Source organism: Notechis scutatus, chromosome 1, assembly GCF_049901735.1.
Source record: "Notechis scutatus isolate UNSWTSFEM ecotype Mainland chromosome 1, rNotScu1.2, whole genome shotgun sequence".
In the NCBI taxonomy this organism is placed as follows: Eukaryota; Metazoa; Chordata; class Lepidosauria; order Squamata; family Elapidae; genus Notechis; species Notechis scutatus.
In genome coordinates, this window is record NC_142009.1 from 244,694,088 (window position 1) to 244,719,995 (window position 25,908).

General features: G+C 33.6%; 1 protein-coding gene across 2 annotated transcripts in view; it reads right to left on the bottom strand.

Moving 5' to 3' along the window:
* Positions 1–315: 315 nt before the first annotated feature.
* Positions 316–25,908, bottom strand: part of PDE3B (phosphodiesterase 3B) — a 55,176-nt gene continuing 29,583 nt past the window's right edge. The window contains exons 3-16 of one of the 2 annotated variants that reach the window (XM_026668338.2): positions 24,659–24,907; positions 21,330–21,463; positions 14,998–15,107; positions 14,568–14,772; positions 13,960–14,030; positions 13,143–13,267; positions 12,176–12,313; positions 11,259–11,370; positions 10,435–10,548; positions 9,389–9,582; positions 5,997–6,200; positions 2,506–2,664; positions 1,862–2,096; positions 316–1,470 (exon numbers count right to left, since the gene is read on the bottom strand). In XM_026668338.2, the coding sequence (XP_026524123.2) occupies positions 1,265–1,470; positions 1,862–2,096; positions 2,506–2,664; positions 5,997–6,200; positions 9,389–9,582; positions 10,435–10,548; positions 11,259–11,370; positions 12,176–12,313; positions 13,143–13,267; positions 13,960–14,030; positions 14,568–14,772; positions 14,998–15,107; positions 21,330–21,463; positions 24,659–24,907 (2,256 nt within the window). In that variant the 3' untranslated portion in view covers positions 316–1,264. Of the gene's footprint in view, positions 1,471–1,861; positions 2,097–2,505; positions 2,665–5,996; positions 6,201–9,388; positions 9,583–10,434; positions 10,549–11,258; positions 11,371–12,175; positions 12,314–13,142; positions 13,268–13,959; positions 14,037–14,567; positions 14,773–14,997; positions 15,108–21,329; positions 21,464–24,658; positions 24,908–25,908 lie in introns of both variants that reach the window. The other variant, XM_026668337.2, reaches the window with a different exon arrangement.

Consider the following 25,908-nt stretch of genomic DNA (forward strand, 5'->3'; position numbering starts at 1 on the left):
TCAAACATTACTCCCCTTAAAGAAAAGAAAAAGATAATTGCTAATTACTTATTGGCTCCAGATGAAATAAAGGAGTTTGGCTGCAATTAAGAATATAATTGCAGAACAGCAATAGATCTACCTGCCATATCCAGGTACAAATAGATACTTTATAAAAAAATGAAATTGAAACTTAGTTAACATAAAATAGATCAGATAATTGATTTTATGAGAATATAGTAATGTTTCTTTCAAGCTTGTCCTATTAAAGTTTATTCAATAATATTTCTGATATGTTGGATACCATGTAAAGTGACAAAAACTGAGTTTAGAACATTTATACAAAACCATCTTTTAATTTTTATGACGATTATATACAGAGCAAAAGTCAATTTTTAATGACCATCTAGCATTAGCATAAATCTGTAAATATAAAATCTGCTGTGTCATGTTTTTAAACATGAATCCTGAAAAAGAATGGAACATATTTATAACATTGACTAAAAGAATAAAATCCTGTAATTATTAAAATAGTTAAATAGCTTGTATGTTCTATTACAGAACAATGAGAAAAAAGGCAACAAGGGTATATTTAGCAAATTAGCCTGAATACTCATTGGAAACCTGTACATTTTTAGAAAAATAAAATAGCAGGCTATTTACCACAGTAAAAACAAAAGCATCAAACAGATGCAGAAGAAATTCAATTTTAACCATAAGTACCCGGCAATTCTGATCGCAGCCATCTAATGGTTAAATCAATCCAATAACTTCATTAATCAAACTCTTGCAAATTAAATTTATGGGAACTGCTTGTTGATAGGCACAGTGATTTTAAGGTTCACATTAAAAACAAAATACCAATTCTAAAACATTATAGGCCTTTGTTCAAGAGCTTCTGTAAAAAAGAATGTCCTTGTAGCTTGAAAAATCATATTGATTTTTCTCCAAACTGTTAATTCCCTTTTGATAATAAAAAGTTACTTTCAGGAAGGCAGCAAAACAAGATACTTGAAGACCAAGCTGGACATAAAATCTTCTCATCATGGAATGCAGTACTGTGTTCAGTAAGTCTATGAAGTTTTTTAAAAATTTCCATGTGGCAAAAGTGCATAGAAGTGTGATAATGCTGAAGAAATAAGTGTCCTTTCACGTTATTCAGTATACTCTTTTTCATACTTCCCTCAGGGCTGTCAGTTTACAGCCAGTATTATGGGTAAAAATATACTCTTGTAGCAGTCTAGAACACTGTTATGAAGTCTATTTAAAGTGTTTTTCCTTGTTCTTAATGTCGTTCGTCTTCTTCATCTGCTTCCTCAATGACCTGAATCTCATCTGTTTGACATAAGGTGGTATTTTCCGAATGTGCATTTTCTTCTGATGTATTTAGTTCTTCTTCTTCAATTATTTTCTTCCACAATTTATGGTTTTCGTTCAAATGGTATATTAGTTGACTAAACATTTGCTGTCTGTTTTTTCTTCTTTGTAATTCTGCAAAAGAAAACAAATTTTCCAAACTCATTTCAAATAAGTAACACGTTTTTAGAAAATAAACCATGTGTTGAATTTATGTCCTGTTTAAAGAAAAGAGGGGGTGGGGGAAAGGAGAAAAAAGAGGCCTGTTATCAGTTGAAAGTTCTTTTATGGAAGTACAGGTAGTCCTCAACACAGATCATTTAGTGAATGTTCAAGGTTACAACAGCACTGCAAAAAGTGATTAATGACCATTTTTCACATGACCATTGCAGCATCTCCATGGGTCAACATGATCAGAATTCAGTTGCTTGGCAACTGATTCATATTTATGATGGTTGCATTCAGTGGTGCAATTCAACCAGTGTAACAACCAGTTCAAATTGTTCAAAAAAGCATTTAGTCTTACTTGTTCCTAAATCTTCCAATTCCTCTTCGCTATCCTCTTCTGCATCACAATCTTCAGAGCTTTCCCTCTCGTCTTTTTCAATCCACTGGCCTGGAAGCAAGCCGGCTGCATCATAAGAATTGCAAAGAGGACCAACGATGTCGGTTATAAAAGAGTCTTGTAACTTGGCAAGTTGAGGAGAATGTCGATTCATAAAAGGGCTAATAGGTAGTCCAAGGTTTGCTTCTTCATCTCCCTGGAAATTTATACATACAAAACAGTTAGAACAGATTGGACAGAAAACGAGAAGAAAAAAAGGGCACTTCTTCCCATAATCTTACTTAGTGTTACAAAGAGCAAAAATAATTAGATCTTTGCTTTTAAAATTGCATTACACTTAGATGCTTTCTAAACAGATGAAATAGGATATAAAAGATGGACAAATTCTATGATCAACATTCCTTCACACAAATAATGGTCTAATAGAAGAATAGGCAGCCTGCAGGCTTTGTATTACTTACATTCCAGTTTTTAGCATGATTTTACATCCCTCTGTAAAAGAATACACTTAAATATTTTAAGATTCAGTTTTATGCACATAATCATTCCATGTACAAGATTATCTGCATTATTTTTTCATATATGTTCTGTTTACACAAGTTTACCTGTTCATAAAATTCATTAATAATTCCCTCTGTCCATTTCAGGTGTAGATCTCTGATTTTGGCTGGACCATTGATATCTGCCAGCTTGATGCATATCTGACATATTAACAGTCGATCACTCTCATTGCTCCATTCAATACCATGCCCATTCATGTTCACCTATTTAGAAGGGAGACAAAGGCATAAAGTAAGTGTTTTCTTCAATCCCTTCATAGCTTTCATATATAAATGTAAAACACTTTGGGAGTTTCTTATACAAAACACAGTTTAATTTGTTCATATATTCTGCAGTACTCATGTGTAATTTGAATTAATTTCCAAATATATGGCTTACTTCCAAGGAAGGAGGCATGGGTTCACACTTATTTGTGTTTTAAGTATCACTGAATGCAGTGAATTGAACTAACTCCTGTCTGTCTGTCTGTCCGTCTCCCTCCCAAAGTATTTTTAAAGAATTTCGCTGTTGACATACACCTCCTTGTTTCTGTCTAACATTTTGTGCTTAATACTTGAAGAATACTTAATACTGAATTCAGCAAATAATTAAAAACATGCAATGCACTGAAATTTATTTATGTTTAGTTACGTGTGTGTGTACACACACACACACACACACACACACACACACACATGTATAAGACAATAATAACTGCATCACATTAGCCAACCTGACAGCCACTCTTCAAGGAATCTTATGAGCACTCATAAATCTTCATTGATTTCCTGAATAACAGCAAAGAAAGGGCCTGCTTGACCTCATGAAACAAAAAATGCCGTCTCCTTCCAAGCATAAGAATATTCAATATGAGTACTTGGCCTGTATGAATTGAGCAGGCAGAATCTACCTGGAGGAGAGAGCACCCTTCCCAAAAAACTAAGCTATTAAGGATATTTTAAGTAATGTCCCGCATATTGAAATGGGCCCAGAACCCAAAGCAACAATACAACCTTCACAGTACCATTATCACTCTGAGATTTCAATCTGGAAGTAAGGGATTATGTTTAATTCATGCTGTAACTTTAAGTAAAGTTCAGGAATAGTCCCATGTAAAGCAAATTACAGTAGTCTAACTAGAAGACAAAAGGTCATTATTCACTATAGACAGCATCTCCTGAACTAGAAAAGGTTGTAATTGGTGCACTAGCTGGAGCAGGCCAGTGTGTCTTCTGTCCATGACCTATTCCTGTTGCACAAGGAGAAGCCACAAGTCTAGAAAAACCTGATGGAGTGCCACCTTATCAAGTGCTAAAGATGGAACTAATCTATTAGCAGAAGGCCCATTCAAAAAGAACACTTTTGTCTTGCTACAATTCATTCTGAATCGGTTCCTTCCCAGATAATTCTTCACACCTCCAGGCACTGGATCAAGACTCCCATTTCATGATGGAACGAATAAACTGAACACTTTACAATGTACAGATATACATAATTTCCAACTTCCACTCAGTGCAATTATGAAATCCACCATTTAAAAACAAATCCTCTGATACAATCAAAGATACCCTGATCCATCATAGACTTTTAACAATAGGATTTAGATTAGATTTCTCCAATTGCAAAACTCACCCAGGACATTAAAATAATCATAAATTAAACATACATGAATTAGCACCACGAAAAATCTACTACAAAACATATCCTGCTAATAGTTCTCAGCTAAAATTCCTCAAAGGTATCACAATGAGAAACTGATCTCAGTGTTTTCCCTATTATCACTCAAGTGACCCTATTACAGAACTCACTGATATCATGCATAGATCAAGAATCTATATATCTGCACATCTTCCAATGTGATATATATTATTTGCTTACCACATTTTATATAGAATAAATTAGCAGGTCACTATTGTATATAAAATAATAAAAGAACAAACCGGCTCTCAGATAGGGCAATATATTAAACAGTCTAGAATTTGGATTACTCCAAAAGAAATAGAGATTATCACTGATATGCCATGTAGTCTACAAATAATTAAAGTGCCAATTCAACCAAATAAATAAAGTGCCAAGTGTAGAGAGAATCCATCTGAGCAAGAATCTGTTAAGAGCTTCAACATCTTTCTGGTGATTAATTGAATTGAGGCCAACTGTTCTTTCCAGAATAAAAATCTTAATCAAATCCCCAGTGCATAAATATCTGTCACACCAAACAACTGCTTGATGAATGGGTATTATTAAGATTTCATTATCATCATCTGTAACTTCAGAATTTCATTCCCCCTGATATTACTGCTGATCCTGTCTCCAGATTATAATTTATATGTCTGATTAAATGAAGTATAAGATTAGAAAAGCAAAATCACAATAAATCTGTGCTTTTTCCATTTTCTATTGGTTATCCTTGCTCTTTGTTTCTATTCTGAGAGAACAAATTTGTAATCCATAACGTTTGATCAGTAATTGTGAATTTGGCATACCAAAGCAAATTGGTATATAATAGCCAATAATTTTAGGATATGGGTTACAAATTAAATACACATTTCCCAATCATACGTGGGACATTTGTATAGAATAGAGAACTGTATAATTTCACTAGTACCCTCTCCTCAACTAATTGTATCTGCTCTTTCCCAGTGGAGGGTCTATCATTCCCCCAATAACAATAATGTAAAATATGCAATCTATGACCTAGGCCATATAACACCTAATTTAACCTTATTGCAGCAAGTATATTAAAGGCTTCTATACCATTCTAGGAAGTACTGACGGACTAGGAAGATCACCAGAGAGGAATGGTTGTGATATGCATCCTAACCCTTCTTGCGCTGACTACCCAAATAGGTGAGGCTTGTTCTATCACACACTAGGACTACTTTTCTTCCTGATTTTATATTGTTCTATGTTCAGGGGATTCTTAATGCAACATAAAAGTGTACAGGAACAAATAAAATATGTGACAGCCGGATAAGGAATTACTTTTTCAATTTGCCCTAATGTAACACATTAAAAAGCCATTCAAAACCTATTTATATGTGGCTAAAATGTGATTTTATTGGTCTTATGCAAATTAAGCACATTATGTATGTAACAATTTGGCTTATATCCTGTTTTGATTAATTTAACTTTGTTCTGTATTTTTCATTTATTTATAAACCTTTTCATTATATACTGTAAAAAAAACAAATAAATAAGCAAATATTTATGGAGCCTCCGTGGCGCAGTGGTTAGAATGCAGTACTGAAAGCTACTCTTACTGCAATTTGGTAGATTGAATCCCACCAGGCTCAAGGTTGACTCAGCCTTCCATCCTTCTGAGATGGGTAAAATGAGGACCCAAATTGTTGGGAGCAATATGCTGACTTTGTAAACGGCTTTGAGAGAGCTGTAAAGCATTATAAAGCGGTATATAAGTCTAAGTGCTATTGCTATTACTAATTAAATAAGTGGTATACAATATTGCTTAAACCATATAACATACATACGTATTGTATATTTCTGTACATTTCTATAAATATAATGAATATAAATAATATTAAGGAGAACAACAAACCTTGGCATTAAATTCAGCAAGAAAATCAAAATGTTTCTTGAGATCTGTTGCAAGGATTGCTTCAATCACTAAGAATCGAAATCGTTTGAACTGCACGTGATCAAGATTAGACAGAAAATTATATTCCGGTAGTGATAAGAAGAGGCTCCATGCAGAGGCTGCATGATGATTTTCTAGAACTGATCTATCATTGTACAACACAGCCTGAAAAATAATTAGTACAAATATTTTAAAGAGTGACATTTCACAAAACTGTAACAACCAATTCAGGTTATCTCTGAGAAATAGAATAAAGCGGAAATATTATACTAAGCAATTAGATATACATTTCTAAATAAAAACACTACCTGAGTTGGATCCAGGAAACATAGACTAAGTTCAATTTCCTACTCTTAAGGAAGAACCATGTTCAAATAAACCATAGAAGCATCTGCTTAGTCATTCTTCTCCACTTTCTTGAAAAGGTAGGGAAAAGCTGGAGCAGGGAGAGGGAAGCTTCAAGCCAAATCTTCAAAGCACAGATTTTTGGTGAAAAAAAGAAGAGCCAAACAATATCACAGAGCAAAAAATGTCAAACTCACGGCCCATGGGCCATATGCGTCACACACTGTCCATACACCACCACCACCCCATTTTAGTGAAGGGGAAAAAGTCACAATACGTCACATGACAACATGACGCCACGAGTTTGACACCCCTGTCACAGAGTGAAAAAAGGGCTAAAAGAACTACAGTCCTCTTCTGTGATCTGGCTATCTTAGCATCTGGTTCATGATGATCATGGGTCTGTCAGTTGTGTACCATCCGGTGTGTAACTATATTGTGGAAACAGGATAATCTGTAATAATTATAGCTGCCTTACTAAGCAACTCTGATGCTTTACATCTAGTGATGGATAAGTGGGTCAAATGACGGGTAATGTCACTCCTCATCCTGCTGCACAGCTGCTTTGCAGTCTGAATGTCCCAGTATGGTATCATCATGAATACGGATATAAAGGATTAAATATGGGTAAAAGGACCAATATTTGTGGTAAAATTTGGAATATCTTTCCCTGAGAATTGCCAGGTTCCTTATCCTCCTAGCCTTCCAATAAGCCTTGGAGACTTTTCTCAAAAGCTCCGACACCAGGAGTTTTTATCCTTTTTTAAAACTGTTAATTAATATTCCCTGCTGAGATTGATGCAACAAAGCCTATTCTGCCCTTGTATGGCCAAAGGGCCAATTTGGATGGTTCCAAAGGCTCATAGTTTTCAAAAGATTCTTGAATATAAGAGTTGTTGAGGCTCTGGCCATACATTAGAATGAGATCCCAGGGGTTGCTTTTTCAGAAAGCAACTGGACTTTCTTATTTTTATTTTTACTTTGGAAAGCACCTTTGAATGGTATGGAAGTACAAATGGATTTCCAGGAAAAATTGCAGACTACAGGAACCATTTGCACTTCAGTTTGAGATACAGACAACACAGACTCATCCCCAAGAGCCTGCGCTTGTCTTCAACAGTGAAGGGACACAGGGCAGAAAACATCCTGTAGCCAAGGCAGCTCCACACCCCTTTGCACTACTTAGGTGATCCTGAGGACACAGATAAACCTCCAAGTGGCCTCAATGACTCTCTAAATTAAAAGAATGAAAATGACCAGCTGTCTGCAAGGAATATAAATCTTTTCATTCCCTACCATCCAGTCAGAGCTGAAAAAGTTTCTTGGATGATAAGTGAAACATCTTCAAAGAAAAACAAGGAAGTCCAATTGCCTCCTGAAAAAGCACCTTTGGGACAACCATTACCTGGATGACAGAAACTCCATAGATTAGACTGAGATAAAATAGCTTGTCGATACTTCCAAGTACCCTTCCTAACCTTCTAGAATCAATATTACACCCTGATTGTAATCGGCATAATTAGTGATACAGGCTTTATGATGTTTAAAGCAGACTCACTGCAAAAGTGTACATTTATACTTAGAAGTAAGCAGCATGGTGGCAATTTTATGGATGATATCACATTAATCAGCTTGATTAAAAAAAAACTTTCCAGAAAGAATTTCAGAATGATTTCATTAAAAGGTAATGGTCGGTTAAATAATAAATTGTTTAGTTCAAGTGAATGTAATGTTATGCACATTGTAGGGAGAGCCTTTACCTCACATATGCCCTATTGGGAACTGAGCTGCCTGTAACTAGCCAGTTCATGGGATTACTACTGTGGCACCAGAATGTGCAGGAAGCGATAAAAAAATGCAAATTTCATCATAGGAATTTTTAGGAAAAGGACTGAAAATAAAACAAGTGATAATGCAGCGCCCTTACAAAAATGGACATCCATCTATCTCTGAAATATTGTGTACGTTTCTGGTTGCCAAACTGAAATTAAAATGATTAAGAAATTCAAATGCATTTCCTACGAGAAAAGCTAGATTGTCGAGAACTGCTGAAGTTGGAAAAGTGATTGAAGGAGGGCGTATAAAATCACTCATAGCATGGAGAAAGTGGGCAGGAAGAAATTTTCCGATTTTCTCAAAACTGTAGGACCAGGAACCATCCAATTAAGTTGATGGGAAAGAGATTTAGAACCACTACTATAGCAGCAGCCACAAAAACCCTTCACACTGCATATAATTAACTTCTGAAATTCATTATCCCAAAATGCATTATCCCATTTTGTAAACTAGATTATCAGACCCTTGGAGGCCTTGGTCTACAGCTGCAGCTGCTAAATGCCAGTAATAAATTTTTCTTTATCTACAATGTCATCAGAGATGAGGAGGCAAAGCTGGCTTGCAGTACCAATACTTGGATGGATGCAGAGGGAGGTGTTTCCCCTCTCTGAATGTGTTCATCTAAGGTTAGGTTCAGCTGCAAGCCTATGGCAGAAGAGGAAGGAGAGCAACAACCATGCAGAAACTCTATAGAGGTGCTGTTCCACAAATAACAGGGTGTGAGATCTTGTTCCTCAGGGAAAAGTTGGAACCGCTGCTGTTGTACCATCTCCTTCTGCAGAGCACCATCTCTTCTTGAGCTGCTTAATCGCATCTCTGGGTTGGCAGTGGGACCTCCTGCTGGCTTCCCCATTGACTTTGCTTGTGGGAAGCTAGCAGGGGAAGATCCAAATGTTGATCACATGACTGAGAGACACTGCAATTGTCATAACTACAAGCTGTTTGCCAAGTGCCTAAGTTGCAATCACGTGACTTTGGGAATGTTGCAATGGCCACAACTTCAAAGACTGGTCAAGTTTCTCTGATTCAGGACAGGCGCTGAATATACTGCTCTGCGAGTATAAAACTTAAAATATCAGAACTGCTGGAAATCTCATTATATAATGCTAAAATGTAATAGCTGAATGAGATAGCATATATGACTTTTCATATGATACAGAAAATGATCCTACCTGTGGAGCATTTGTTGCTACTAGAAAGGCATTTGTCCGACCAGGATGATCATAATCATGCATGGCTGCTGCTACATATAAAGCCATTAATTCTAAGGCTGGAATATTTGATGCTAAATATCCATAGTTTTCATCTAGAACAGGACAGCTTTTGGAGGAAACATAGGCAACATGGCCCACGGAAATATCACTCTCTATATCCAAAATAATAAGCATAAAAATAACATTTTAAGAATATTCAGAATTTTTATAAACATTTTCAACATATCAAGCAATCTATGATCTCACTGTGCTGGATCCAGTTAAATATTTCCTTAGCCAGGACTCTTATCAGAATAGAACTTTTGATTCTGCAGAGCTTTTCTTAAAGGTCCTACAAATTACATAAACCTCTGAGTTAGTGAGACAAATTTTTCAGCACAAGTGCGCGAGGAAGAAATTTTCCGATTTTCTCAAAACTATAGGACCAGAAACCATCCAATTAAGTTGATGGGAAAGAGATTTAGAGATTTATATTTAAATATATATACCTTAGCATCACAGTTCACTTTACATAATATTAAATAATTCATTCAATTCACGTGATGCTAAAAATAATAGAATGTACTAAAGAGGTATATATTAATTGAAATAGAATGTTGAATACTGTTTCATTTTTCCCATGGAATAATTTTAAAAAGCTCTAATTAAATTAAAGACTTCAAGTATTTTTAGTCTGACGCATTTACTTTAATAATTAAATAAAGAAAAATTACTCTAATGTATTTTAGTTGCTGGAAACATGCTGACCAATCATGCTGACCACTGCAGTAAAATATAGGCCTTATTTAGGAGAAGGGTTCCAAATGGAAACAGTTTACTTGGCTAAGAAGTAAAGTCTGTCAGCAATTATCCAATCAGTTTCCTAAAATCTGATTGTTTATAAATGCTACTAAATTTAGTTTCAAGCAGGCAATCTTCAGACAAGTGTATATTTACTTCAGGTGTATTAATTTTACTCTATCAGACATGGCCTCCTTGTGGAATAACACAACAGACTTACTTACCCCTGGTGGTTCCTCTCCCAGAGTCACTGACTATTTGCTGAAATCCGGGAATTGGTCTCGTTGTAAGATACCATACAGCATGGAGAACATCTGTTGCATGTATTCTATTGTGATCTTAAATAATACAGTTTTTATTAAATGTAAACTTGCCGTTACATATGAAGACTCAATAACCCAAGGAAACATAAGACTGAGGCAAATATAGAATTCTAACTCAAAAAAAAAAAGGGCCTCACAGACAATAGCTGTATTCCACCCTCCCATTAAACAATTTGCATGCCAGTTCTTCATCAGCTAATAAATCACCAGAATTTCAAATCCACAGCTTAACTGCACAGGGCTTCAATGAGATTTTTTCACTAGGCTCAATGTGTCAATGAAGATCCATCCAGGTCGAATCTTCTGGAAAATGAGTCGTGGCAACTGGACTTCTTTTTGTAATTTTTGTTTTGAAATGTTTTGCTGCTTATCAGTCTGAAGAAGCTACTTGGATAAGCAGGAAAACATTTCAAACCAAAAAGAAGTCTAGCTGCCATGACTCAACTAGACTTCAGATGCTAGTCTCAATGAGAATTTAATTCCTATCTCTCCTTAATATTTTTTATAGATTAGCAAACTATTATTATATTTTGGCTTTATATTATTTTTTGTATTATTATTATTATTTTAAAACTATTCTTATCAAATTATTAGTAAGATTAAGAAAAAAAATAAAAGAAACAGAAATAAAATTCTGCTAAAATTCTATTTACAAATATCTTATAAAATTCAATGGAAATCTCAGATTATTATAAATTAGCCTAATTTTGTCAACTATTACTCACAGGGAATGTCTCGATAACCATTTTCTAGTGCTTGAAAGTAGTTCATGAAATGCTCAGTTGGAATTTTGAAAATTTCAAATAAACCAGTGTCTTGAAACAATGTAAATGCAACCTAAACACATAATAGACACATATGAAAACACAATGAAAAACATTTCATTTTTTTTTTAGATTCTTTGAGAATGGGTGTTTGTCCTCGTCTCCCCCCGCCATGCCTTTTTCTGGCAGTCTACCCTGCCAGTCCACCTTGCCAGGAGTTGAGGATCAAGAACACCTCAGCTTGAAGAATATGTAATGAGAAGGGTATAGAAATGGGGCTTAACAAAAGGTGAAAAATCAAATTATAGCATTGAAACTATTGATGTTTTTTGTCAAAATCCAATTAATATTTAATGCTAATATAACATAAATTTGCAAACCAATCCTTGAGATTTTCTTCCTACCTGATAAATCTGTACAAGTCACATCTATATATGTATATGCATATTTACATACAAAAAGAACAAATTTGAGATATATCTCGGATGAAATATTCTTGATTAATTAACTTAATTGATTTACAAAATCAACTGATCCATAAGTGTATATATTAACTATTCTCTCTAAATACACATAAAACATATACAGCAGAAAAAGCAGAAAGATTTATAAGGCCAGCTGTAAGTACAGTCATTTCTACCCTATGCTAACAGCAATTTTCAACAGCTTCTTTTATTCTTATCTATTCTCACTTCCTCCCATTCACATGGAGCTATGGTTCAGTCTGGAAAAAAGATACGTTTGTTTGCAAATGTGCTACTTATTTATATCAATGTCTGTATGTATTTATACAGAGAGAACAGCTTGCAAAATGTTGATATATGTACGGTTAGAAATATTCAAATAAAATAAACAGAATTTCTACAGTAGCAACAAACCTGACTAAGGATTCTTCTAGATTTATCTCCCATTTTTTGAACAAGATCAAATATTTGAAAATTCCAGCTGTTCATTTCCTCCATTAATGAATTATGGTTTTCTATTAACATCTTTTCTAAAGAAGAATTCTCCTCAATCTGTGACAAAAAAAATAGTAAGACTAAATAAGAACAGGAAGTTGAAAACAAATATATTTTATTATCATAAAATCAAACTCTGTTAATCAGAATTCAACTATGTACTATTATGGTTACACAAAGTAAAGGGACATTTGTATGTATTTGATTCTTAATATAATTAAGATTATTTGACTGTTCTGATGTAATTACTGTAAATAGATACGTAGCATCTTCTGAGATATTTTACTTCAAAAAATATGTTCAGTCTTCATAGTATTATTTTTTTAAGATTCACAATCTGAGGTACTTTCTTCTCCCAATTTAAAATCAATCTGTATATATGAATGTATATATACATGTACTGTAAATCTCAATTTGGTCTTTGCTGAAGCAATTGGTATAGATATAAGCGGAGCTTTTCTGTTAACAGCGCTTATAATTCAACATTTGGAATCACTAACGATCTGCAAAAAACCAACACCACCATAAACCATCCAAAACAATTATTTCAGGACACTGGGTTGCTTTGTGTAAAAACAAAGATGCTCACAAAGTCAGAATATTGTTGCAGTTACAATTTGAGTCAAAATAATAAGGCAAAAAATGCATGTAAAATGTGTTTTAATATTTTTGTGTACATTTACTGCATCTTTTTTGATTCTGATATTTTGAAAACTTCAAGATCTATTCAAACAAAAACTAAAGAAAATAAAATTCAGTGTAAATAATATTATAATAACAGGTAAATAGGTGAAGTATAAAGGTAGTCTTTTTACAATAAAATATCAAACATCTTATTAAAACCAGAGATCAAACTACCAAGGTATGTCTGAAATAATATACTTGCATCAGACTGAAAATTCTTAGTTTGATCCATTTGACAACAGGGATGTTTTGTTTCTCCCATTTCACTGTGCAGTTTCTCTGCAAGATGGTTGGGGTCTTTTGAAACTTCACTGTTTCCATCCTCACCTTAAACAAGTGCATATAATATTAGTAATTTAATCAAGCAAATGTATAAAAACATGATTTCCTAAGCTGAATCCCATTATATTACTTTTTAAACATACTAACATTTGAAAACATTGTAATTACTATGGACTGCTCTAAGATTATTAAAATAAAATATACAAAAAATTTAAATAAATATTAAAATATCTTTTTTAAAAATAGTATTTCAGATCTATAGGGCTCCCACCCTGCTGATGTTTAAGAAATTGCTGAAAGGTTGGCTTGTTGAATTAGGATGGTTATTAAGCCCCTTGTGGGATTTTATCTGTCACTATTTTTTTTCTGGACATACATTGGTTGTTTTGTTGTTACTATGTTCAATGCTGTATACCTCTCAAATTTAATTTAATAAATAATAACTAAATAATTCTTCATTTTCTAGTATCACCTCCTACTATGTTCGCAAGACCAATATTTCACTACTATGTTTTTGGGGAGTGGAGGATGGGGAAAACAATTAAAATTCCCATTTTCTATACAAATGAACTCTGCTCATGTTTTCCACTTTACACAGTTCTGGATGGAAAACACTGTAGCCGAGATTGAAATTCATAAATGTGGATCACCTGAAGTGTTTTTCATGAATTCATATTCCCAAAGAAATAGTTATTACTGAAACAAATATTAAATATTAACATGGACCATAACCTTACCTGATTTTTGATTTTGAGATTCTGCTACAGATTCAAATAATGAGTTTGCAACAGAGTTGAATACTTGTCGTCTGCAACTTACGGAAGATTAAAAAAAACACAGAAATGCCATTTTTGATTTGTATTCACATTTTCCCGAATGTATTTTTCTTAAGTATTATATCAATGAAGAGATACCAAAACTAGTAAGATAGTAAGATTATCACTACTGTAACTCCAATTTGGGCATCCATCAATATCATTTTAGCTGCACTCAAGAAGAAAAGGGCTTCAAGAGAGCAGAAAGGACCAAATTTTTTTAGAGAATTTTTTTCAGGTACTGTCTCACACATTTTTAGGATATAAGAGAAGAGAGAAATGTATAAAAAAGTAAAGGATGATGCCAACACAAAGAATCATAATTAGAGAAAGCTTACTTAAGTTCAGATAAAAGAAGCCAATATTGTATAAACCAATATTTTTTTAAAAAAATATTGTAACTGCATACCATAGCAAACAAATTATTATTTAATTTTAAAAAGTAGCAGGGGCAGGAACCCTACGATGACACTTTCTATCAAATAAAGATATTATATATGCTAGCTGTTTAAACAAAAATAGATCATTACCTATTACAGGTATAACACGAAGATGTTCTAAGTTGTTGCTGACAATCTGAAGAATTAAATGAGCTTCCCAGAGATTTATGTACATTAATACTAGGTTTAGTAAAGAAATCAGCAGTATCAGGAAATTCTACAGATGATCGGTGGTACCCACTGGAGAGAAATCCATTACTGGGTGAAATGCCAGGACTTAAATTCTGAGAAATTCCTAAAGGGGAAATGAAGGAGAAACCAAAGAAATAAAGTGTTAGAAGAATAGCACTGGTCCAACAGATGTTCTCAGGTTGCAGGAAAAATCCGGAACTCTCTGTCTAAAAAGGTTGTTGGGAACCTCTCTGTTAGTATACTTCTACTGAGTCAAGATCTTTATTTTCAGAAAGGCATTCTATGGACATCCTTATAGACAACTTACAAATAATTGTTACATTCTTACCGGCTCGTCTAGAACCTGCATTGTTTGCTGAGGTCACTGAAGATGATCTTTGTTTCGGAATTGTCAACAGGCTTGTGCCAACAAGAGGCCCATTTGGATAAGATCCTTGGCTAATTGAAAAACAGAAAAAGAAATCTTTCTCCTCTTATTTTACTAAACTAAAATACAGGAAAGTACAGTTTAAAATTGCAGTTAAATGTATGACATCGATCAATGATTGCAGCCAAAGGCCAGGGATATTGAATACTAGTAAAGATAGTAAAATAAAACAAATAGTAGTAAAATAGTAAAGTAGTAATAAGAACCCTAAAACAAAACACTACATGTCTCTCAGGTGGCAAAAGACCAGCTCCACATATGAAAGTTCAAATTAACCGATTTATTGCTAAAAGGCATCTTCTCAATTAATGGTCAGAACCTGGTTCTACTGAGATAAGGGCAATCATGGGGGATTGGTCTTTGTGGCTACATTCTAGATGATCCCTCTTTTTACTCCTCCCTGACACTACCAGTCCTTCTCCTAAAATGACATCATGCTGGCTAACAAACAAACCAAGTTCTGACTATGGGAGATCTTACTTTAGTTGATGCCTCACTTTCATTGCTGCTACACAGTATTTTGCTATAATTTGGGCTATAGAGGTTTTGCAGTCTGAAAAAAGCAAAGCGCATATAGAAATGAAGTTTAGATCATTGTTCTTCCAGAATACTAATGAAGCAAGAATAAGTTGTTTGTATATGTCCCCACAAATGTAAAATAAGACATTGTTTAAATAAGCCCGGTTCTTCATGGGCACATATGTTTCCAATAAAGGTTTCAAAATATCCTTTCTTCCCTGTTATAGTGTTATAGGCAAAATATTATACTTAGCCAGAAAAAAGTGTTTCTTAACTTGGGAAAAGTAAATATGGACAGATAACTGGCTGCTTCCCAAAAATCTTTTGTCACCCAGGTGCTGCTTCCTTGTACTACCTGATACTTCCAACTGCAACTTAACATCACTCAAGTCTTTGTGTATGGCTTGGCAACATGATATAGGTTCACATGAAATTTTCTTTTCCTACAAGTCTTAAACTTTTGCTCGATGACATTGTTTCAAAAGTTGCCAGAGTAGAGCAAGGATGTTTTGGGTTGTAGGTGAGATATCCCAAGGGGATGACTAAGGTGTGGAGTTTGGTTGTGTTTTATGGTTTTATGGATTTTATTGTTTGGGGTTTTACTGTTATTGTGAGCCACCCAAAGAAGTGTTATAAAAGTGGGAGATCAGAGTGTTAACTGCATCTTTGGGTAAGGCAAATATAGACCTCATATAGATCTTAGAAATTTAAACTAAAATTTAACAAGCATTCTTCCCAATATGAAAATTTTAAACAATAATTGAGACAAAGTTTTAACTTGGAAAAGACTTAGGGCAATCAATATTTGTGTGTCTGTCTGTCTGTCCCCTGTAAAATTTATTCAGATTCCATCCAAACCTGGAGTTTATTACTCAGATGCTGTAGACTAATAGGTCTATAATTAGCTAGGCCTTCAATATTATTTTTTGAGCACTATTATGGTTACCTCCCCATTCCACTTCTTAGGAATCTTCCCTGTTTGATCAATAAATATAAACAAGGAGGCCTACCAGTTGCAATTCCCTTTAATTATTTCAGATAAGACAAGTTCATTATTTGGCATCTTCCCAGTCTTAACTGATTCTAGTTAGACTATTTCTGTTAAGTAATTGGAGTCAGCTATCCAGAGTGCTGAGATCACAATATACATTTTCACTATTGATATTAGTCAGTACAGTTAACCTGAAGCTTTCCTTCTCTTGAAGAAGGATCAAATTGGCCAGGCTATCAATCCACCAAAAAAAGACAGTCATTTTGTCTGATAGAAAGGATGAGTTGGGGCCAGGCATCTATTATAGGTCTCTAGTTCTTCTCCCTAAGAATTAATTCATATGGTGATTTGAGGCCAGACAGAACCTGATAATGGAACTCAGAAGAATGAAGTTTGTAAACAACATAAGCAACCATAAATGTCCCTTTCTCCTAATAGCAATAGCACTTAGACTTATATACCACTCCACAGTGATTTACAGCATTCTCTGAATGGTTTATAGTCAACAACAGTCTGGGTCCTCATTTTACTGATCTCGATCTTGGAAGGATGGAAGGCAGAGTCAACTTTAAACACATCAGGATTGAACTCTAGACAGTGAACAGAGTTAGCATATAGCACTGTATTCTAATCACTATGTCACTGGGGCTCTTATCTAATTCTAGATAAAATAAAATTTACAAGTTATTGTACAAATCTATGTGGCAGTCCTGTGGGCAATAGACAGTTAAACCTCAGTAATTTCTAAAACACCTTGTGACTTTTGAGTCATTTGAGTTATAGCATTAGCATTTCTTTCATTCCACCTTAATCACATATTGGTGTTAATGATTCCTAAATTCTGTGCATACCTTGCCTCAGTTTCCAACCATCCATTATACATTATTGTAGCTGATGGCAACTCTCTAGATGTGCTACCACCTCTAACTTTAAAAGACAAAATAGAAATGTTGTGAGAAGTGATCCAATGATCACCAACTGACTTTCTCTCTATTCTCTAGCTTTTAATTGCCAATTAACACACTACTTAAAATGCAAAGGTCCAGGTATTTGGTCAACTGTCTCAGATAAAATCTCATTAAACTCATTAGTTCTTTGATGAACTTGGGTGGAGAGGCTCCACTAGGCATTCATCCAGATATTAGCATTAAAACTGTGAGTAGAAAGTATGACCATTATCACCCATACTAGCATCTAAACCATCAATTAATATAAATTGATTTTTGCCATGTTTGCTATATTTTCCATTTGCTTTATTTGGGACCTATTTAGAGGTGTATACAAATTAAATTGCTATTATAAAACATGGCTGAATTGCAGCTGCAATACTAAGGAAAACAGGAGAATTTATTAATCCACCTTTGGGTCTCTTACTTCACTGGGACAAACTGAATTAATATAAAACCTACTTTGGTCTAATTTAGTTGTAACTCATTTGTAGTATAATACAAGAACATTACATTTTGAAAAATATTTTAAAAAGAAATAGTTTTTTTTTCATTTTGACTGCCATTCCACAATATTGCATGATAAGGTGCAGGTGTGGTCTTTTGGGGATAGTTATTTTTCCTGGTTATTACTGCCATTTCATGGAAGTCATCAGAACAACACAGCAGTATATTAATTATTATAAGTGTATCTTATTCATAAAGTTATCCAGGCACAGATACATAATTATATACAAACATATATTAAAGGTTAAACACACAGAAATGCAGCTAAGTGCTATAAAATATAGCACAGAAACATAATATATTCTAGAAACATAATAAAGAGTTATACTTTATCAGACCATAGACCTAATTACTCCAGCAATCTCTTGTGAGAAGCCCACACATAGGACATAAGTACAAGAGAATATACTTTTCATACTCCCTAGCAACTATGTACTGTTATCAATGGCTAATAAAAGGTAACCACATGCCGAAGTCACATGCTCTGTTGAGGGAATTTAAAAGCAGGGATCCATTTGGTCACACTTTTTCAGTCTGTGATACTTCTTTTAATATTGCAATGTCTTATCTACTAAGTAAACATAAAATTTACAGTGCACAACCTAATTTCAAAGAAGCAGAGGACCATCACCTCAAATACTTGCAGGTAATCCTTGTTTAGTGACCTCAGTCAGGACCAATAACTTGGTCATTAAGCAAAGCAAAGTGAAACCATAACTATGCTTATGATCTTATTTCAGCTTTCCTTTGCTTTACTGACCTGCAAAAATTGTAAATGCGAGGATCAGATATAAAGTTTTTTCCATCACTGTCATAACTACAAACAGCTGCTAAACAAGACAAGTCACTAAATGAGGACTATTTGTATAGCATTTTTCTTAATTCTAAGTCCATTGCTTAGGAGGAGAGAACACCATACATTTGTTTGTTTGTTTGCTTGTATTTTCTAAGCTGCCCATCTTCCTCAAAGAGGGTTTCTGGGTGGTGAGAGAGGCTCTGGACAGTGATTATATATTGATTATTTAAGAAATTTATAATAGAATTGATTGAAAGTAATGATTACAGCTTTGCACAATACGGATTTATCTTTTGCTGTTACCTATTCACAAAGAAATAGTTTTGGTGAATAACGACTGCAGGTAAATAGATAGAAATAGCACTTCTGCCCTTGTCGTCTTCATTCATGTAATTCTTAAATAAAAAGGCTTTAGATGTAGCTAATTTTAAATGAGAAACATGCATGAAGAGTTTAGAAATCCTGAACTACTAATAAGTATTTCATTAATATATTTAAACAGATTGTTTCCTATTAAAAAAAATAATCCAAATTTCAAATGTTCTCCAGGCAATGTGTTTAACTAGGAGAAGGAATGCAGGGTAACATATTTCTGGAGAGTTTTATCATTACAGTCTTTTATTTATTAACTTGTCGGCTGTGCAACTCTGTGCCCATTAACTAATGCATTCTATTTCTTATAACATTAATGTGTAACCCTATAAGTGCCAATTTAATCCTAATGCACACTGAGCATGTATTTTAATCAAATCTATCTCGGGGTGCTATTCAAAAAGAATACTTAAGAGTTAAGAAAACATTTATGTTGTACAATTGTCACTTTAAAAATGAATAGAAAAATAGCAGCTATATTGTAAAACTATGCCATCTGCTGTTTAAAATCTTTAAAGTTCATATGAAGCATTTAGGTATGCTCAGAACTCAGAAGATTTTTAAAGCCTGGTATTTTGTTGTGTAGCTAGGGCAACTTTCAATATATATAATATATAATATATAATATTATATATATAATATATATTATATATATAATATATAATATATAATATATAATATAATATATAATATTTTATATATATATATATATATATATATATATATATATATATATATATATATATATATATATATATATATATATATAAATTCTAATCTAATATTAGATTGTACATAAAATTGTATAATTTAAGTTACATCTCTCTGTTAATCTTTTGATTCATTTTTCTGTTTGGAAAAAAGTTATAAGTTATTGAATCATATTTTCTTATATATATTACGTGTGTGTAATATAATACACATTAAATTAGTAATTTAATTTATACATATTAAAATCTTATAATAAACAATTCATGATGAGTGAAACCTAAAAATTGTTTATTTGAACCAATCAATAATATGATTCAGTAACTATTCTCTCACCCATCATTATATCTATTTAATATATTTGTGGAAAATTTGTCAATAAACTTTCTCTTGCCTATGCATTTTGGCTTCCATTACCCTCTAGCTTTTCCTTGACTGATAAATTTATTAGATTCTTACAGCTTCTATATTGATCATTCTCTATTGCTTATGGGTATGTTCTCGCTGTTTTCCTTCTTTTTAAACATTTGCTTAAACGTTTCTTACCCTGCACAGGAGGAGACCTCTCCATCACAATTTCTTGACCTCTACTCTAGAAGCTAAATTTCTAAAATTCATTTTCTCTTACTTTTATCAGCTGTGTTTTATTTTTCGGTTTGTACAAAAAGAGCTACTAGCATGCAAACTGAAGATTTATGAGTACAATTTTTTTTAAATTAACAAAAGATGATTCTCAAGCTTAGGGAGAAATTATTATTGGTAACACTTTTCAATATTGTCATTTTTAGGCTATCAGATCTGGAGCTAGATTATTATTGGCTGATATTTAATTATTTGCTGTCATCTAGTGGTCATCTGGATTTCTGCAGTTCTGTTCTGAAAGACCTTGTGTAACTGCTTGGTAGCTCTTATGCATTAGCAACGTTCTAACTTATAGTTAGTTACAGGGAAAATTAAAAAAAACCCTAATCATTTATTGATAAATTTAATTCACCAATGACATTTAAAATCTACTGGTTCTTTTCACAAGAGCAAAATAGACTGTAGGCAAACTGATGGCATTCATCCCGTTTATATTATTTCTGAGAATTATCACCTAAACAAGAATGATAGAAACTGACCAAATGTTTTCAAGTGGTGCAAAAACAGATTCCTGTTTTTTATTTCACTATCCAACAAATATTATACAGAAATGACTTATCATTAGTTACAATTTCATTTCTTAACTCTTGATGTTGGATGAATGAACTAATTATTTAATTACATATATTTTACACTATTTATAGCATTTGAGAATTATATTGTACAATATTGATTCAATTCAATACATATGTCTGAATATATTCTACTGTAGGTAAAAATACTATGAAATCTATATTGGTAATCTGCTAACCTTGAAAGATTATATTCATGGTGCAATCTTTTGCCATTATTACGTTCCCATCTAGAAGTTGGATCAATAGGCAGCAAGCTTCCTAAACTTCGCCTTAACTGTGGTGTTGGTAAACTATTTCGGCTGGTCAGTACCTAGTTAAGAACAAGTCAAGAAAAATTATATTTTTCCCCCATAAAAAAAATCCATTTCAAATCATGCTTTGTTGTTGTCAGCAGCACACAGCTATACATTAGCATCATTTAATTTAAATATTTAATTTAATTCAGCTAGATATATAATAGCTAAAGTAATTAAACTAAAGTAATTTAACCTTGCATTTATAGCAATGTATTAATATTGTGGCAACACCATCTCCAACATTGATTGGAAGGCCTGCTATGGTAACAGAAAGTTCATTTCTTATTAAGACTTTAGTGAGAGTGGAAAGTTATCAGTCTGACTGCAATTTAAACAGAGACTGAAATAAGACCAAAACAGAGAAATTGAGAAAAGAAAAAAGTATAGGTGAAAAGGACTGAAAAAAACAAAGAGCAGGTTAGTTAGCTGAGGTGCTGATTGAAAGCACTTGTATTATGCTAATGAGATAAAATATGATAGGAAAGAAAGCATGCTAATAGAGAAAGAAAAAGCTGGCTCATGGTTAATGGAAATGTAATAAAATAGGCAATAATTTGAAAAATAGGCAAAAATTTGAAAATATCATTGGCAGAAGAGATATGAACTTGAAATTAGGAGGCATGATACACGTAAACACACACACACACACAAACATTATATATATATAGAGAGAGAGATAGGTACACTGAAATAGACAATTATTTGGCTACATATGTACTTATAATCTATTAGTAGGTGCAATGCAGGCCAACCTTCTGCTCCATGTAGGAATCCAAATTAAAGGATCCATGCTATCCAGTTATTGCTCAAATACTTCTCCGCATAACTAATTCCATGGCTGAACTGCTTTGTTTTAGAAAATGTTTCCTAATTATTGAATGAAACCTGTCTACTATCAATTTCATTATTCTGTGACCAGCCTCCAGGATGATAAAAAATAGATCTCCAATGTTTTTCTCTGTAACATCCTTTCAGCTACTTGAAAAATGGAATTGTAGCCAAGTAATCTTTTTTTTAAATGAAGTCTTGTTTTCTTAGTCTTTCTTTAATTTTTAATGCCTTATTATTCTATCTTTCCCTAAATCTGTTCCAGTTTGTCTGAAGTTTTAAATGTGATGCTCAGAATTGGATGAAGTTTGATCAATGCAGAATAAGGTAAAATGGTTTCTTCCCATGATTTGGCTTCTTTTGATGCAGTCTAAGTAGCAGCAGCTTCTTCTTTTGCAGCACCATCACACTGATAACATACTCAGTTTGTAATAAATTATTCCAAGATTTTCTTCGTGTTATGATTACCAAAACAGATCCCTATTCCATGTAGTTGACATTAATGTCTAAAGCAGGGCTGCCAAACTCATGGCCCACAGGCTGAATGTGTCACATGCTGGCCATGCCCACGCCTGGTGTAACAAAGGGGGAAAAAGTCACTATATGTCATGTGATGCTGCTGTAATGGTGCGAGTTTGACATCCCTGGTCTAAAGTGAAATATTTCTGATTTGTCTCCTCAATTTTATTACTTTATTTTTGGTCCGTTTGGCTAATTTACTGAGATCATGTTGAATTGTATTTCTGAATTATAGAATATTAGCTATCTTATCAGTTGTTCTCAATATAATAAGCAAGCCCTCTATCTTTTTATCCAAATTCTTAACAGAGATGATTAAAACGTAAGATCCAGCACCAAAGACTTTAATATCCCAGTGATTTCTTCTCTTCTCTTCCATTTCATGAGGAACCACTGATGAAGACTCTTTGAGTATGGCTTGCAAGCCAGTTAAATATTCATTTAATTGGCATGACACCCAATCCATACTTAATTAGCTTACTTATTAGAACATCATGGCATATTTTATCAAATGCTTTGCTGAATTTAAGATATTTTACTTCAGGTCTACAATATTCCCAAAAAGTATCAAGGACTCCCAAAATGTAATAACTGTAATTCAGTTGAGACATATTCTTGAGAAAACATATTGACTTCTGGTAATCAATGCATTATTTTCTAATGCTTAGAATCTTCATAGGTACCAGTATCAGACTGATAAATTGTAGTCCCTTGGACAAAATTTGTTCTCCTCAGTTTTATCTGATCCTTTAGTCTTTCTCCAGGAATTTCCAGTATAATATATGAAATGTCAAATATCAGTAAGTTCCTTTAGCATCGTAAGATACAATTGATTCAGACTAGAGGCTAGAGACTTAGTCTCAATGTATGTTTTTTGACCAATGTATGTTCTATCATTCTCATTCTCATCCTTCAATCCCATCCTTTTACCCTAGTCCTATAATTGCTTGATGAGATACATATTCTCTTCCTAAAGAAGGCTCTGCCAAAATAGGAGTTCAGCAATTCTAACACAGGAGAATATTTATAGTTCAGGGTTGACACGAGGGGTCCTTGGTGCTCTCTGAGCTTGTTTTCTTACAGACATTTCATTACCCAAACTAGGTAACATCATCAGTGCTCTAGGTAGAATTAGTCAATTCTACTTTTCATTACCTATAAGCATTTTTCTATTTTCATTAAGCAATTGGTTTATTTTATCTTCTGTTTATTTTAAAATCCCTGAAGAAGTTTGTATTGCTGTCTTTTTTTAAACATTCTTTGACTACCTCATTCTGAGCTAGTGGCCAATTTACTTTTCTTTCATGACCTGCCATTTTTTCCATTTAGATCATCCTTTTATTTTTTTTGTACAACCACTTTGGCTTCTTCTGCAGTCATTTTTTTCATTATTGAAATTGTTCACAATTGTGCTTTCAGTATAGTTTTTAAAGCACATAAAATAAGCTCATTTTCCTATTAGCTTCTCCTTTCATACTTGTATTAATTTTTGTGTTTATTAAAATCCAGTTTATGTTCAAGCAGTCTATTTGCAGTTGTTCATAATATTTTCTTCCAATATTTCTGATTCTTCCAAAGTGTCAATCTAGTCTCTTTTAATATCAGGTCACTAATGTCAGTCTCCATTCTTTAAAGGAAAAAAGGTGTTAACAAGGTAAGTGATGAATAGTATAAATAAACAATTTGCTGTTGGAATTCCTTTCTTCCTTGATTAAATTCTACTGAAATAATGTGAAAATTAATGGAGAAGAAGAGAAATTCAGGAACACTTTAAGTACCAAGTACTTTATTACATTGGAAAGTATTTAAATATGTTATATACTATACATGCTACGTATTGATTACAATGGTAATATTTTAACCTTGTGCAGCTTACAGTCTCCTCTTTCAGGTGAGTCTTCCATTTCTGGACAGGAATAAAACCCCGGAAAGGGAGTAAATGGGTTAATCTTTGGCCTGCGTGAACCTGAGAAAGCACTTAGCAAGTTATTGATGCTTTGAAGAGAAGAAATCACATGGGGAGGAAGGACTGGATCAGACAGAAGATCAAACACTATGTTGCGAGTTTGATTTAGTACAGAAAGATCAACTTCCATTCCACTGTATGCATTCTATAATAGAGAAAAATAATATTGGCTATTAATAACAGGAGGTATCTTGTTATCTTTTATCTTATGCAAAAGAGTTTCATACAAATAGGAAATACATCTCAGATATTCTATAAAGGTACATACAACAATGTGATGTAAAATATATTTTAACAAGTAAATGTTATGGAAATATACTGTAATATTGACCATCAGATTAACAGAGTTGGAAGGGATCTTGTAGGTCATCTAGTCCAATCCCCTCACCCAAGCAGGAGACCCTACACCATTTCTGATAAATTGCAGTCCAATCTCTTCTTGAAAGCCTCCAGTGATGAAGCTCCTACAACTTCCGAAGGCAAGCTGTTCCATTGGTTGATTGTTCTCACTGTCAGAAAATTTCTCCTTACTTCTAGGTTGAATCTCTCCTTGATCAATTTCCATCCATTATTCCTTGTCTGGCCTTCGGGTGCCTTGGAAAATAGCTTGACCCCTTCCTCTCTGTGGCAGCCCCTCAAATATTATAAACACTGCTATCATGTCTCTCCTGGTCCTTCTCTTCACTAGATAATACATATTAAGATAATACAAAAATATTTGAACTTTTGCTACTTATTTACAATTTGGGAAAAAGATCTGCATAAATAAAATGGGATCATTTCTAAGCTTTTTAAATCAAAGTGAGAATAGTATAAATTTTTGGCAACAATATTGCCAGATATATTTAAAGCTTTATTTTCAATTGTACAGGTAGTCCTCGAGTTATAAATGTAATGGAGCCTGCCAATTACATTCGTAACCTGAGGATATGTTGGAGTAAATCACGTAAAAAAAAATATGATCACTCCCTGCTTTCGCCCACGCATTTGCTAATCTCACATGCGATCATGGCCACAGAAGCTTCCAGTCTCAGCATGAAAAGCATTTGCAAGCCAATGGGAGGTTTGAAGCAATGCGATTTCACTGCCCCAAAGTCTTGTTGGCTTGCAAATGCTCTTGGGCTGGATGTGGTGCAGGCCTCTGTT